The sequence below is a fragment of the Stegostoma tigrinum genome, chromosome 8 (assembly GCF_030684315.1).
Source record: "Stegostoma tigrinum isolate sSteTig4 chromosome 8, sSteTig4.hap1, whole genome shotgun sequence".
NCBI classification, from domain to species: Eukaryota; Metazoa; Chordata; class Chondrichthyes; order Orectolobiformes; family Stegostomatidae; genus Stegostoma; species Stegostoma tigrinum.
The window spans coordinates 13726531-13742856 of NC_081361.1; the positions used below are offsets into that span (position 1 = coordinate 13726531).

General features: G+C 46.8%; 1 protein-coding gene across 2 annotated transcripts in view; it reads left to right on the top strand.

The window, feature by feature from the left end:
* The window catches only part of pappa2 (pappalysin 2), a 525171-nt gene that overhangs the window by 308928 nt on the left and 199917 nt on the right, over positions 1-16326 (top strand). For both annotated transcript variants that reach the window (XM_059647765.1, XM_059647766.1), the window contains exon 21: positions 2193-2291. In XM_059647765.1, coding sequence (XP_059503748.1) covers positions 2193-2291 — 99 coding nt within the window. The remainder of the gene's footprint in view (positions 1-2192; positions 2292-16326) is intronic.

Genomic DNA, 16326 nt, shown 5'->3' on the forward strand with positions numbered 1-16326 from the left:
GATATGTGAGTCTCCACGATGTCCTGCTTGAAAATTGTGGTCTAACATCATACTGAAGCTCACTCTGTCCAATAGATTGCTATATCATGCTCTATCCTTTGCTAAGATATGACAAGTTTATGGGGTTGTGTATTCTTGCATGTTTGTTGTACATTATTGTAGCTTTATAACTTGAAACCTTTACACAAACACTTGGCATCAACAGCCCTTATTCTGTGCAGAAATGAGCTCATTAATTGGGAACAATTGCAAAACTGCTTTTCTAATAGAAATAAGTGTTCTTATGTGATATATTCGATAGTGGACACTAATGTTTTATTTGTTAATCTTAAAATGGGAGTTATAAATATTTTATTAATGCTTTCATGGGATGTGGGCATCACTGACTAAGCCAACATAGTGGCCCATCAATAATTGCTCTTGAGAAGGTGGAATTGTGTCCCTTCTTGAGCTGTTGCAGTCCATTTGGTGCAAATACACCCACAACAATATTAGGAAGGGAGTTCCAGGATTTCGACCTAGCAATAGTGAATGACTAGAAACTTAAACAATGTAGTTCCAAGTCAGGAAGGTGTGTGGTTTAGAGGGTAGCCTGCACACTGTTTTGTTCCCATGTATCTGTTGCCCTTGGCCTTTTAGATGGAGTTGAAAGGTGATATCAAAGAGGTTTTGGTGAGCTGCTGCATTGCATTGTGTAATGGTGCACAGTACTATTACTGTGCAACTCTTTTGGAGTGATTGACATTTTAAAGTAGGGAGTATGATGCCTAACAGGCTGGCTGCTTTGCCTTGGATGGTATTAAGCTTTTTGAGTGTTACATCCATCACACTCCTGGCTTGTGCCTAGTAGACGATGGGCAGGCTTTGGGGAGTCAGGGAGTCAGTCTCTGCTTTGGTAGCCTATGCATTTATATGGCCTTGCTGTTTAAGTTTCTAGTCATGGTAAAACCCAGGATATTGAAGATGGGGATTCACTGATGGTAATGTCTTTGAAACTCAGTAGGAGGTGGCAAGGTTATCTCTTGTTGAAAATTGTCATTGCCTGGCACTTCTGTGTCACTGTTATTTGCCACTGCTATCTGCTCATTTCTGAGAGCGCTTCAGGTCTTGCTCCATTTGGACATGAACTGCTTCAGTTTATTAGCAATTATGATTAATGTTTAACATTGTGCAATCATCTGCAAGCAATTTCACTTCTGACCTTATGGAGGGAGATGGTTGAGTCTAGGACATTACCCTGAGGAACTCCTGCAGACGTGAACTGGGGTTGAGATGAATGACTTCAAGACAACAGCAACAGTCTTTGTGCTAGAAATGGCTATAATCAGTCAAGAAATTTTACCCTTCAATTTGAGTTCAGTTTTCGTAAGCTTCTGTACACCACAGTCAGGCAAATGCAGTCTTGATGCCAACAGCTGGCAACACCTCCCCTCTGGAATTCGATCCTTTTGCTCTTGGTTAGACCTAGGCTGCAATGATATCAAGAGCAGAGTATCCCTGGTGACACCCAAACTGCAATTCAGAGAGTGAGCTGTTGCTGAGTAATGTCACTTAATAGTACCGTTGATATCATCCAAGGAAGCATGGTTTTATTATTCTGCTTTGCCCCGTAGATTGTTGAAATTTGCATGATTCATCAGTTGTGGAGTCACCTCCTTCTAAGCAGAGGAAACCAGGCAATAAATCAAGTGGAGTCAATAAAGACTGGATCAGCTGGACTTGTACCCATAGGAATTTGGACAAATCGGGAGGGAATTTTATAGAAACATATAAAATCCTAATGGGTCTGGACAGGCTAGGTGCAAAACAGCATGTCTCCAGTGTTGGGGATGTCCAGAACTAGGGATTATTGTCCAAGAAATGACAGTGGTATTCTCCACCACTGAGAGCTGCCAGGGCCAGTTTGTTAGATAAAGTCGAGAGGGAGTTGAATGTGGTCCTTGTGGCTAAAGAAATCAAGGGGGTATGGAGAGAAAGTAGGAACGGGAGACTGAAATTGCAGGATCATATAGAATGAAGGGCCAAATGGCCTATTCTTACACCTTTTTTTGTATGTTTTTATGATAATTGCTTTTAATCCAGATTCAGATGCTCTCGGAAGTCATGCGTTCTCTGCTGAAAAGTGATTGTTGAGTGAAGATTGGATCTCACTCTTCAAAGACTGAACTATCTGTTATGTGTTCTTGTTGCAGCCTTTCCATGCTGATGGTTGGTGTGACACAATCAATAACAGGGCATACTGCCACTATGACGGAGGAGATTGCTGCTCATCGACACTTTCTTCTAGAAAGGTGAGATTGTGGTGGGATTGACTCTCGCAGAGTGTTGACACTGTAACTGAACCCCACTGTGTTGATCCAAAACAATCAGGTTCTATGTTATGTGCATCCGAGCACCTCACTGAATCTCTGACTCATCTGGCTCTCTATCCGATATCGAGTCCTGCAGGGATAGAATAAGAAGTAATCCAATATTCGGAGGCCATTGTTTTGGCTCTGTGGCATCTGAACTCTGTTGCCACCCACTGATTCTTGCAGTTGCCTAATGCTGAGCTGTACTGTTTGCAAGCATCAAATCTCATTTGACCCTGAGCTGAGCTTCTGACCTCTCATACAAACATAGAAAATCAGGACCAATAGTAGGCCATTCAGCCCCTTGAGCCAGTTATTCTTTAAAATCATGGGTGATCTGACTGTAACATCAAATCCACATTCCCGGCGACTGTTTATCACCTTTTGATCCCTTTAACAATAATCTATCTAAAAGACACTGTTTTCAGTTGATGCTACTTTAACACATCACTCTGTTCCCTGGCCAATATCTCCGTGTCAGGCTTGCTGCAGTACTTCAGTGAAGCTCAGTGCAAGCCGGAAGAACAGCACCTCATTTTCCACTTGAGAACTCTATAGCCTTCTGGACTCAGTATCGAATTCAACAATTTTAGGGCTTGAGGCACCTTCTCCCACATCCTTACCCCAGCCCCCACACAGCAGGCCTTGTAATCAAATGGTCTGCTATAACTACTCATTGTTATCCACTAGTAGTCCTCATTAGTAGCTATTCATTCTCCTAGGCTAACCGTTATCGACTCCTTGTTCTGTCCAACCGATCTTCTCTCTTTGGGCTCCCTTCCCCCAACCCTATCTTCTGCATAAAAACCAACATTTTCTAAGCTACCATCAGTTCTGAGGAAGGGTCACTGGACCCGAAAGGTTAATTCTGATTTCCGTCCACTGATATTGCCAGAACTGCTGAGCTTTTCCAGCAACTTCTGTTTTCGTTTCTGAATTGCAGCATCTGCAGTTTTTGTTTTTTTTTAAAGAATCGATCCACATCTGCATTAAAAATATTGAAACACTGTGCTTACACAATAAATTGCCTAATTTTAAATGGGTGACCCCTGATTTTTTAACAGCGAGCCCTGGTCCTAGACTCTCAGATAAGAGGGAACCTTCTCTCCACATTTACCTTGTCAAGACCACACAGGATTTTATACGTTTCAATCAAGTCAGTTCTTACTCTTCTAAACTCCACCTGATGTAGGCTTGGCCTGTCCAGCTTTCCTCAAAAGATACCCTGCCTATTAGTCTAGTAAACCTTCTCAAACTGCCTCCAACACACCATCATCCTTCCTTAAGGTGACCAACATGGTACTCAGTACTCCAGATGCGATCTCACCAGTGTCCTTTATAACTGAAGCATAACCTCCCTACTTTTGAATTCATTACCCTTCGTTGATACATGATAACATATTACTCGCTTTCCTAAATTATTGCTGCACCTGCTTACAAAATTCATACACGAGGACTCCTTTGCATCTCAAGAACTCTGCAATTGCTCACCAAATAGCTAATATGAGAAAAAGCTCTGCCAATGCTGGGAATCAAAGCAGAAAACACTGGAGAAACTCAGCAGGTCTGGCAGCCTCAGGGGGAGACAACAATTCATGCTTCATCTCAGACTGATTGTGGTTACAATTTGTGTAGAATTGTGCAGTGCTAGACACTGTCAAGAGAGTTGGATGTGTTTGAATCAATGACAGATAGTTCATTGAAGCAACATGGAACAACAAAAATTTGTATTTCTTTAGCACCTTTAACATGGTGAACCATCCCAAAGCTGTTCAGAAGAGCATAATAAACTATGACACTGGGTCATATACGGAAATATGAGGGCAGATGAGCTCAACAAAATGTAGTTTATAAGCAGTGTCTTAAAGGGGAAAGAGAGTTGGGCAGATTAGTGAGAAATTTTCACAGCAACCAACAATACGTGGTGGTGCCTAACAGTGGAATTGTTAAAATTGCAGATTCTGAAGAGGCCACAATTAGAGGAATGCAGAGATCTCAGAGGGTTGCAGGACTGGATGAGATAACAGAGCTTGGAAGAGGCGATGCTGTGTAAGGAGTTGTGAGCAAGGATGAGAATTTTAAAATCGAAGCCTTGTGTAAACCTGAGAGCTGGCTTAGGTCTATGGGTCCAGGGATGATGGTTGAAAAGTTTTGGGCAACATCAAGTTTATTTGGAGGGTAGATAGAGTGTTGGAGGTCAGCCGGCATGGTGACAAGATCAGCCACCTACTGAGAAGCAAGCACAAGCTGAATCAGATCCTGTCTTCACCTATACTGAATGTCAGATCTCCCAGGCATCACTCCAGTGGCAGCTGAGGGGCTAAACATTGTTCATATTTTGAGAAGTCGGGTTCAATTATTCACTCATTAAAAAGTGATGTCACTCTCTCCCTCTTGGCTCTGAGCGATGAAAATAGGGAAATCTCCTTCAGTTTGTAATCATTGTTTTTATTTCAGCTTAGGTTTGAAGAATTGCCCAGTAGGATGTTGCCTGAAGTCATAAAAGTTAAATTTATTGTAGTGGTGTTTACTGTGACTCTTTTATTTGTGAACACAGCAGGGGGGACTCACTGAAACAAATCTCAAGCTGCATGCTGTCTGGGCCATTAACCGCACTGCTAAACATTTTATTACAGTATGTCTGTGCCCTACATTCTTGGCCAGCATCGCACAGCCACTGGGTATTAGAGGATTCTGAGTAATGACTTTTGCAGTAGAGTATATTCTAGTTCAGATACATAGTTCGTGGAAGTAATCGCTCAAAAATTATGGCATAATCGATATTTTATGCATTTAGATGATACAGTGTACATATTGAGTCAGCCTAATGTACAAGACTGAAGCCGGAATTTGTACTCAACAGGGATACCAGGTTTACTTCTGCAGAACCTTGTTTTTCTAAACAACTGGGAGGTAACAAAAGGGAAGTGGAAAGTGAAGTTTAGCTTTAGTGCAGTAATGAGGAAAGGCCTGTAGGAGGAGCAATGAACCAGGAGCAAAAGAGAGAAGTTCACAGATGGAACCATGAGAAATGGTCCATAGCCTGAAATAGATTGAACTCAGCCAATATAGACACTGTGTACACTATCCCATGATATGAATGAACCAGCATTGATATTTTTATTCATTCAAGGGCCATGGGCATCGCTGACTAGACCAGCATTTATTGCCCATACTAATTGCCTTGCAAAAGCTGGTGGTGAGCTGTCTTCTTTTTCAGGTTTTGCTGTATTTGGACATGGATTGTTTCAGTATCTAAGGAGCTGTAAATGGTGCTGGATATTGTGAAATCATCAATGAGTATCCCCACTTCTGACCTTATGATGGAGGGAAGGTCATTGATAAAGTAGCTAAAGATGGTTGGGTCGAGGACACTACCCTGAGGGACTCATGCAGAGATGTCCTGGAGCTGAGATGATTCATCTCAAAAAAACAGTAACCATCTTCTTTTCGCTAGATAAGCCAACCAGTGGAGAGATTTTCCCTGATTCGCATTAACTTCAGTTTTTAAAGGGCTTCTTGGTGCCCCTCTTAGTTAAAATCTGGCCCTGATACCAAAGGTTGTCACTCTCATCTCACCTCTAGAATTCAGCTGTTTTGTCCATGTTTAAACTAAGGCTGTAATGAGGTCAGGAGCTGAGTGGCCCTGGCAGAAATGAAATTGAGCATCACGCGAGCAGGTTATTACTTTCCACATAACAAAGTGTGGAGCTGGATGAACACAGCAGGCCAAACAGCATCTCAGGAGCACAAAAGCTGACGTTTCGGGCCTAGACCCTTCATCAGAGAGGGGGATGGGGAGAGGGAACTGGAATAAATAGGGAGAGAGGGGGAGGCGGACCGAAGATGGAGAGAAAAGAAGATAGGTGGAGAGGAGAGTGTAGGTGGGGAGGTAGGGAGAGGATAGGTCAGTCCGGGAAGATGGACAGGTCAAGGAGACGGGATGAGGTGGTAGGTAGGAAATGGAGGTGTGGCTTGAGGTGGGAGGAAGGGATGGGTGAGAGTAAGGACAGGTTAGGGAGGCAGAGACAGGCTGGGCTGGTTTTGGGATGCAGTGGGGGGAGGGGACGAGCTGGGCGGTTTTGTGATGCAGTGGAGGGAAGGGAAGAACTGGGCTGGTTTTGGGATGCAGTGGGGGAAAGGGAGATTTTGAAGCTTGTGAAGTCCACATTGATACCATTGGGCTGCAGGGTTCCAAAGCGGAATATGAGTTGCTGTTCCTGCAACCTTCAGGTGGCATCATTGTGGCACTGCAGGAGGCCCATGATGGACATGTCGTCTGAGGAATGGGAGGGGGAGTTGACATGGTTCGCGACTGGGAGGTGCAGTTGTTTGTTGCGAACCGAGCGGAGGTGTTCTGCAAAGCGGTCCCCAAGCCTCCGCTTTGTTTCCCCAGTGTAGAGGAAGCCACACCGGGTGCAATGGATACAATATACCACATTGGCAGATGTGCAGGTGAACATCTGCTTAATATGGAAAGTCATCTTGGGGCCTGGGATGGGGGTGAGGGAGGAGGTATGGGGGCAAGTGTAGCACCTCCTGCGGTTGCAGGGGAAGATGCCAGGTGTGGTGGGGTTGGAGGGCAGTGTGGAGCGGACAATGGAGTTGCGGAGAGCGCGGTCTCTCCGGAAGGCAGACAAGGGTGGGGATGGAAAAATGGCTTGGGTGGTGAGGTCTAATTGTAGATGGCGGAAGTGTCAGAGGATGATACGTTGTATCCGGAGGTTGGTGGAGTGGTATGTGAGAACGAGAGGGATCCTCTGGGGGCGGTTGTGGCAGGGGTGGGGTGTGAGGGATGTGTTGCGGGAAATGTGGGAGACGCGGTCAAAGGCGTTCTCGACCACTGTGGGGGCAAAGTTGCAGTCCTTGAAGAACTTGGACATCTGGGATGTGCGGGAGTGCAATGCCTCATGCTGGGAACAGATGCGGCGGAGGCGGAGGAATTGGGAATAGGGGATGGAATTTTTGCAGGAGGGTGGGTGGGAGGAGGTGTATTCTAGGTAGCTATGGGAGTCAGTGGGCTTGAAATGGACTTCAGTTTCTAGCTGGTTACCTCAGATGGAGACTGAGAGGTCCAGGAAGGTGAGGGATGTGTTGGAGATGGCCCAGGTGAACTTGAGGTTGGGGTGGAAGGTGTTGGTAAAGTGGATGAACTGTTCGAGCTCCTCTGGGGAGCAAGAGGTGGCGCCGATACAGTTATCAATGTAACGGAGGAAGAGGTGGGGTTTGGGGCCTGTGTAAGTGCAGAAGAGGGACTGTTCCACGTGACCTACAAAGAGGCAGGCATAGCTCGGGCCCATGCGGGTACCCATGGCCACCCCCTTTGTCTGTAGGAAGTGGGAGGAATCGAAAGAGAAGTTGTTGAGGGTGCGGACGAGTTCGGCTGGGCGAATGAGGGTGTCGGTGGAGGGAGATTGGTCGGGCCTGCGGGACAGGAAGAAGCGGAGGGCCTTGAGGCCATCTGCATGAGGAATACAGGTGTATAGGGACTGGACGTCCATGGTGAAAATGAGGTGTTGGGGGCCAGGGAATTGAAAGTCCTGGAGGAGGTGGACGGTGTGGGTGGTGTCACGGACGTAGGTGGGGAGTTCCTAGACCAAAGGGGAGAAAATGGAGTCCAGATAGGTGGAGATGAGTTCGGTGGGGCAGGAACAGGCTGAGACAATGGGTCGACCAGGGCAGACAGGTTTGTGGATTTTGGGAAGGAGAAAGAAACAACCGTGAGGCGTTGGGGAACAGTGAGGTTGGAGGCTGTGGGTGGGAGATCCCCTGAGGTGATGAGGTCATGGATGGTGTTGGAGATGATGGTTTGGTGCTCGGGGGATGGTGAAGATGCGGCAGGGCTCAGTGTGGCTGTCTACTCTGGGGTTGCTGGCCGTGGAGGTTGTGGGCGGGGTTCCGTCGGCAGTGGGTGAGGTTCTGTCGGCGGTGTCGGCTGTAGGCGGGGTGCGTCGGCTATGGGCGGGGTTCCGTCGGCGTCGGCTACCGCATCTTCACCATCCCTGCAGACCTCCCACTGACTGAGGACGAACGGTCAGTCCTGAGCAAGGGGCTCACCTCTGTTCCCCCTCCACCCACGCATCAACGAATACCAGTCACGTTTGGACATCGAGCAGTTTTTCCACCGCCTTCGCCTCCACGCTTACTTCTTTAACCGGGAGCCTAACCCACCCTCCACTGACCCCTTCACCTGCCTCCAACACAAGTCCTCCTCCTGGACACCACCCCCAGGCCTCCTACCCTCCCTCGACCTCTTTATCTCCAACTGCCGTTGATTCATCAACCGCCTGAACCTCTCCCCCCTTCTCACCCACTCCAGCCTCTCCCCCGCAGAACAGGCAGCCCTCCGCTCCAACCCCAACCTCACCATCAAACCCGCAGACAAGAGTGGCGCAGTGGTAGTATGGCGCACTGACCTCTACATCGCCGAGGCCAAACGCCAACTCTCCGACACCTCCTCCTACCTTGATCATGACCCCACCCCCGAGCACCAAACCATCATGTCCAACACCATCCATGACCTCATCATCTCAGGGGATCTCCCACCCACAGCCTCCAACCTCATTGTTCCCCAACCCCGCACAGCCCGTTTCTATCTCCTTCCCAAAATCCACAAACCTGCCTGCCCTGGTCGACCCATTGTCTCAGCCTGTTCCTGCCCCACCGAACTCATCTCCACCTATCTGGACTCCATTTTCTCCCCTTTGGTCTAGGAACTCCCCACCTACGTCCGTGACACCACCCACACCGTCCACCTCCTCCAGGACTTCCAATTCCCTGGCCCCCAACACCTCATTTTCACCATGGACGTCCAGTCCCTATACACCTGTATTCCTCATGCAGATGGCCTCAAGGCCCTCCGCTTCTTCCTGTCCCGCAGGCCCGACCAATCTCCCTCCACCGACACCCTCATCCGCCCAGCCGAACTCGTCCTCACCCTCAACAACTTCTCTTTCAATTCCTCCCACTTCCTACAGACAAAGGGGGTGGCCATGGGTACCCGCATGGGCCCGAGCTGTGCCTGCCTCTTAGTAGGTCACGTGGAACAGTCCCAATTCTGCACCTATACAGGCCCCAAATCCCACCTCTTCCTCCGTTACATTGATGACTGTATCGGCGCCACCTCTTGCTCCCCAGAGGAGCTCGAACAGTTCATCCACTTTACCAACACCTTCCACCCCAACCTCAAGTTCATCTGGGCCATCTCCAACACATCCCTCACCTTCCTGGACCTCTCAGTCTCCATCTGAGGTAACCAGCTAGAAACCGATGTCCATTTCAAGCCCACTGACTCCCATAGCTACCTAGAATACACCTCCTCCCACCCACCCTCCTGCAAAAATTCCATCCCCTATTCCCAATTCCTCCGCCTCCGCCGCATCTGCTCCCACGATAAGACATTCCACTCCCGCACGTCCCAGATGTCCACGTTCTTCAAGGACCGCAACTTTCCCCCCACAGTGGTCGAGAACGCCCTTGACCCGTCTCCCGCATTTCCCGCAGCACATCCCTCACACCCCACCCCTGCCACAACCGCCCCCAGAGGATCCCCCTCGTTCTCACATACCACTCCACCAACCTCCGGATACAACGTATCATCCTCTGACACTTCCGCCATCTACAATTAGACCTCACCACCCAAGCCATTTTTCCATCCCCACCCTTGTCTGCCTTCTGGAGAGACCGCGCTCTCCGCGACTCCATTGTCCGCTCCACACTCCCCTCCAACCCCACCACACCTGGCACCTTCCCCTGCAACCGCAGGAAGTGCTACACTTGCCCCCACACCTCCTCCCTCACCCCCATCCCAGGCCCCAAGATGACCTTCCATATCAAGCAGATGTTCACCTGCACATCTGCCGATGTGGTATATTGTATCCATTGCACCCGGTGTGGCTTCCTCTGCACTGGGGAAACAAAGCGGAGGCTTGGGGACCGCTTTGCAGAACACCTCCGCTCGGTTCGCAACAAATAACTGCACCTCCCAGTTGCGAACCAATTCAACTCCCCCTCCCATTCCTCAGACGACATGTCCATCATGGGCCTCCTGCACTGCCGCGATGATGCCACCCGAAGGTTGCAGGAACAGCAACTCATATTCCGCCTGGGAACCCTGCAGCCCAATGGTATCAATGTGGACTTCACAAGCTTCAAAATCTCCCTTTCCCCCACTGCATCCCAAAACCAGCCCAGTTCTTCCCCCCCCCTCCCCGCCACTGCATCACAAAACCAGCCCGGCTCATCCCCTCCCCCCACTGCCTCCCAAAACCGGCCCAGCATGTCTCTGCTTCCCTAACCTGTTCTTCCTCTCACCCATCCCTTCCTCCCACCTCAAGCTGCACCTCCATTTCCTACCTACCACCTCATCCCGCCTCCTTGACCTGTCCATCTTCCCTGGACTGACCTATCCCCTCCCTACCTCCTCACCTATACTGTCCTCTCCACCTATCTTGTTTTCTCTCCATCTTCGGTCCGCCTCCCCCTGTCTCCCTATTTATTTCAGTTCCCTCTCCCCATCCCCCTCTCTGATGAAGGGTCTAGGCCCGAAACGTCAGCTTTTGAGCTTCTGAGATGCTGCTTGGCCTGCTGTGTTCATCCAGCTCCACACTTTATCTTGGATTTCCAGCGTCTGCAGTTCCCATTATCACTATTACTTTCCACATGCTGGCTCTGTCAATGATCCCTTCATTCGATTTAGTAATGATCAAGAATAGACTGATGGGAGTTTAAAAGGCCCAGGTTGGTTATGTCTTGCTTTTTATCTACAGGAGAAAACTTTGGTAATTTTCCACTGGTAGATGCCAGTGTTATACCTGTTCTGGAACAGATTAGCTAGGGGTGCAGCTGGCCCTGGAGCACATGTCTTCAGCACTGTTGCTGGAATATTGTCAGGCTGTATTGTCTTTGCAGTTTCTGGTGCCTTCTTGATGTTATGTGAAGTGAATCAAATTGGCTGTGATGCTCAGAACCTCAGGAGTAGACCAAAATGGATTATCCACTGGCTAAAATTGGACGCGCATACTTCAGCCTTGTCTCCTGCACTGGACTGTCTTGTTAAGATGCACAGAGAGATCTAGGTGTTCAGGTCCATTGTACCTGAAGGTAGCAACGCAGGTTGATAGAGTGGACAACAAGGAATATGGCATGCTTTCGTTCGTCGGACGGGATATTGAGTACAAGAGTTGGCAGGTCATGGTACAGTTGTATTGGACTTTGGATTGACCACATTTGGAATATTGCGTACATTTCTGGTCGCCACATTACCAGAAGGAGTGGATGCTTTAGGGAGGGTGCAGAGGAGATTTACCAGGATTTTGCCTGGTATGGAGGGTGTTGGCAATGAAGAGAGGTTGAGTAGATTAGGATTATTTACATGAGAAAGACAGAGGTTGAGGGGGGACCTGATTGAGGTCTACAAAATCATGGGAGGTGCAGACAGAGTGGATAGCAAGAAGCTTTTTTTCCCAGAATGGGGGACTCAATTTGTAGGGGTCACAATTTCAAGGTGAGAAGGGAAAAGTTTAAGGGTGGAAAAGTTTAATGTGTGGAAAGTTCTTTACGCAGAAGGTGGTCGGTGCCTGGAATGCGTTGCCAGCGGAGGTGGTAGAGGTGGGCACGATAACATCATTTAAGATGTATCTAGACAGAAAGATGAATGGGCAGGGAGCAGAGGGATGCAGATCCTTGGAAAGTAGGAGACAGGTTTAGATAGAGGATCTGGATCGGCGCAGGCTTGGTGGGCCGATGGGCCTGTTCCTGTGCTGTAATTTTCTTTATTCTTTGTTCTATTGAGGGTGTAGATAATTGTGAAGCTGCCTCCTGCTTCAATGGGTTGTTTAATTGTCCTTCACTAATCTCAAATGGATATGACAGGTCTGCAGTGCTTAAAGCTGGTTCCTCAGTTGTAGAATCATTTTGCCCTGTCTATCACTTGCTACTTACGCTGTTTGGCATACAGGTAGTCCAGTTTGGTAGCTTCACCGGTTGAGACTCCATTTTTTAGTGCCTGGTGCTGCTCCTAGCATGTCCTCCTGCACACTGCATTGAACCAGGGTTGATCCCCCAGTTTGATGGTAATGGGAGACCGGGGATATGCGGGACCATGAGGTTACAGATTGTGCTGGAGTATAGGGGGCCGGACATATCCAGGGATGGTGATGATGGTATCTGGGACATTGTAAGATATATTCCATGAGTATAATTATCAGGCTGTTGCTTGACTAGTCTGTTAGTTATTTTAATGTTGCGATATGAAAACTAGACTTTAACCGTAATTACTGTTAAGGAGTTGATAGCGTAATACCTTTCTGAGCTGTAGTTGAGGGAGGAAGGAGGCAGTGGCTCATTGGTAATATCACTAGACTATGAATTGTGACTTCCAGTCTAGCATGCTGGACTTAATGGTTCAAATCCAACCATGGCAGATGGTGAAATCTGAATTCAACAAAATTAATCCAATGGGAATATTGTCATTGAAAACCCATCTGGTTCACTAATGTTTCTTATTGAAAAAAATCTGCCTTACCTATTTGGCCCAGACCAACAGCAAAGTAGTTGAGTTTTGACCGTCATCTGAAATGCCCCATGCCAAATACCCTTCTAAGTATAATTAGGGATGGACAACAAATGCTGGCAAAAGATGTTCACATCCTTTGGATGAATTTTAAAAACAAAATCCATGTGACACAGGAGGATGATCTGCAGTAGCCTGTGCTCTCTATCAAAGGAGCTGAGCTTGCTGCGTAACTTCCACTGTTTTCAGTCAGGTTTGATGCAGTTTGTCAGATGGTGATCACAACTTCAAAATACATTCACCTTGCTGGCACTGAAAGCAGTCACTAGTTTGTTGTACATATGGTCTGAGTTTCACATACGAGTTTGTTTATTTTTCTCTCCTAAGTGAGTCAGTCTGTTGGATTACCTCAGCCATTTGAGCATTTGTTAGGGATGCATTGCTTTCAGTGGGAGTGAGCCTCAAAGTTAATAATTCCTGCTATTGCTGACTTAATAGCAAGTTATGAACAACATTGGAGTGACAGGCATGGTAAAGGCAAGGGAAATTACTGTTCCACATCCTGAATGTCTTTTGCACTGGAGGATTGCTTCCTATTTTGAACCACAACACTCGAAGGACTGTTTCTAAGGTTTGCAGCACAAATATTGGCATTTTTATCTGGCAGAGACTGTCTGATTAGCATTGATCTTGGCTACAGATCGTTGTGTACTCAGGAGGCAATTGCGGTTCAGCCTAAGATCAGTAATGTTTGCTTTAATGGGTGAACGTAATCACCTCAGCACCATTTCAACTGTGGTGGAAGGGAAGGTGAAGGATTGGCCAGAGTTCCCAGTCCTCATGGTGAACTGCATAGTACAGGGAAAAGGTTCATGGCAATTGAACCCTGATAAAATAATCTCTCTCAGCTCTACTGTGGAGTGAGGTTACATTGGTGAGCTGCTGGAAGACTGCCATTGGCAATGGTACTCCACCTCAGTCCAGGGATGGAATGAAACTCAGAAGTGAAGTTAGAAATATTGTCAGAAGCAGTTTGAATGCTGGCCTTGGATTAGAGAAAAGGTTGTATATTTTGGGGCAGATGCAGCACTGTTTTCTATCTCTCTCTGCCCCTCGGCGGAATTGGAGGAGACAGTTTTTCATCTTATTATTCAATAAAGCAGCAGGGAAGCTAAGAACAGGGTGAAAGGAAGATGGGAATATCGAGAAGTCATGATTAACTAAAGGGTATTTTTGGTTTTCACTGTTGGTAGAAAGGAGAGACAAGCAAGAGAAGTTGAATTTTGGTGCAACAATTTACAGAGATAATCACCATTTTTCCTTTCTGATGTTTGGAATAGTCATAGGATCAGGCCATTAGAGAGAATGGGATTGTTTTGGATTACATTAGCTAATTTGTCTGCCTTCATTGCTCAGTCCTTTGAGTACAGGAGTTAAGAAGCCATATTGAGGCTGTACAAGACACTGGTGAGGCCTTTTCTGGAGTAGTGTGTCCAGTTCTGGTTGTCCAGTTATCGGAAAGATATTATTAAGCTACAAAGGGTTCAGAGGAAATTTACCAGGATGTTGCTGGATGTGAAAGATTTGAGTTATAAAAAAGGCTGGATAGGCTGGGACTTTTTTTTCACTGGAACATAGGAGGTTGAGAGATGACGTTATGAAAGTTAATAAAATCATCACTGGTGTAGATAGGGCTCATGGTAGGTATCTTTCCCCTAGTTTGGGGGACTTCAAAATTAGGAGGCACATTTTTAAGGCGAGAGGAGCGAGATTGAAAGAAGATATGAGGGGCAATTTTTTTATACAGAAGGTAGTTCCTGTGTGGAATAAACTCTGTGAGGAAGTGGTGGATGTGGGCACAATCATAACATTTAAAAGATATTTAATACATGAATAGGAAAGGTTTTGATGGGTATGGGTCAGGAGCAGCCAGATGGAACTGGTTTAATTTGGGATTGTATTTCACATGGACTATTTGGACTGATGGTCCGTTTCGTACTGTATGACTCTATGAAAGGCTGAATGGTCTTATTATATGGTGCGAAGCGCTATGGATATTGAAAGATGAGTAGAATGGAACTTCCAGGAGTAGGTGGCGATGGTGACGGAGGATGTTGAGCAAGGGAGCTCATACAGTTGTGTTGGACTTCCAGCAGCAGGTGGTGACAGTGAGGGAAACTGGGCAATCATGGGAAAGAAGATGGTGTTTTTAGAGGAAAAGGATCTTAATGGGAGAAGGAATGAACAAAGTAACGATTCTTCAAGACGTGTAAACACAGGCTTCATTCCAATTAAGTAGTTCCTTGTTTAAGTGATAATGGGAACTGCAGATGCTGGAGAATCCAAGATAATGAAATGTGAGGCTGGATGTTCCTTGTTTAACCTTAGTTTCCTTTTTATGTTGATTGTGACCTAATGCTTGTGATACAAGACCACCTTTATAGATATCCTTGGGCCTTCCCTGAGCCAAATTGTATGTTTCACCAGGATGGAAAGTAAGCATTTGAAGTCAGCAGATGGATTACATTATAAATACTTCTGGAAAATCATTAGAGCAAGTTAGATTTACGAATTCATGAAATGTGTTACACGATACTGTGCAATTAGTACAGAGTGTGAAGGTTCACAATTGAATTGACCAACAAATAATAACCATGTGTTTCTCTGTATGGGAATTTCTTTTATTTGTCCCAGGATATGGATGTCACAGGGAGCAATGTTCTGTCTCAAGTCTGTTTATTGTTCATTGCAGATTTGCCACAGTCCCTTTCAGGTTAGTGAACAGTCAACCGATGTGCTCATCCTAAAGAGAACATCATTTAGGTGTGACCTGCAGGCTTTCTGCAAGACGCAGTTAGGCTTATTGTGGCCAGGCACTTGGATAGCTTAGAAGGAACGTTACTCACAAAGCTGGAATTGATAGCCGATCCATAAAGTCCCCTGAGAAATTCGTACTGAGTCACTATTTTAAACAGTGCAGTTTGTGCACTGTATTCTGGTGCACCCAGAATGTTGCTAGGGAGTGAGATCCAAGGTTATGACTCAGCAACAGTGTGGGAACCACAGCATGTTCCCAAATGAAGATGGTGTGGAGATTCCAAGGGTACTGGGTGCTGGTGGTGTTGCCATTCATCTGTGCCCCCAATCCTTCTAGGTGGTAGAATTTGCAGGTTTGCAAAACATTGTGCAAGAAGCTTTCACTGAGTCGTTGCACTGCATCTTGCAGCTGGTATACACTGTAGTTTTTATGTCCCACTGGTGGAAGAATTCAGTATCTAAGTTGGTGGATGGGGTGCCTGTTAATGTTGTTGCTTTGTCTTGAATGTCACCCTTCTTGAGCGTTGCTGGGATTACTCCTCCAAGAAGGCCAGGTTATTCCATTATGCTCCTGACTTGTAGATGGTGGCTGTGGATTTGGAAACCATGCAATGTGTCACACATGGCAGCAATCTAAGTCTTTGC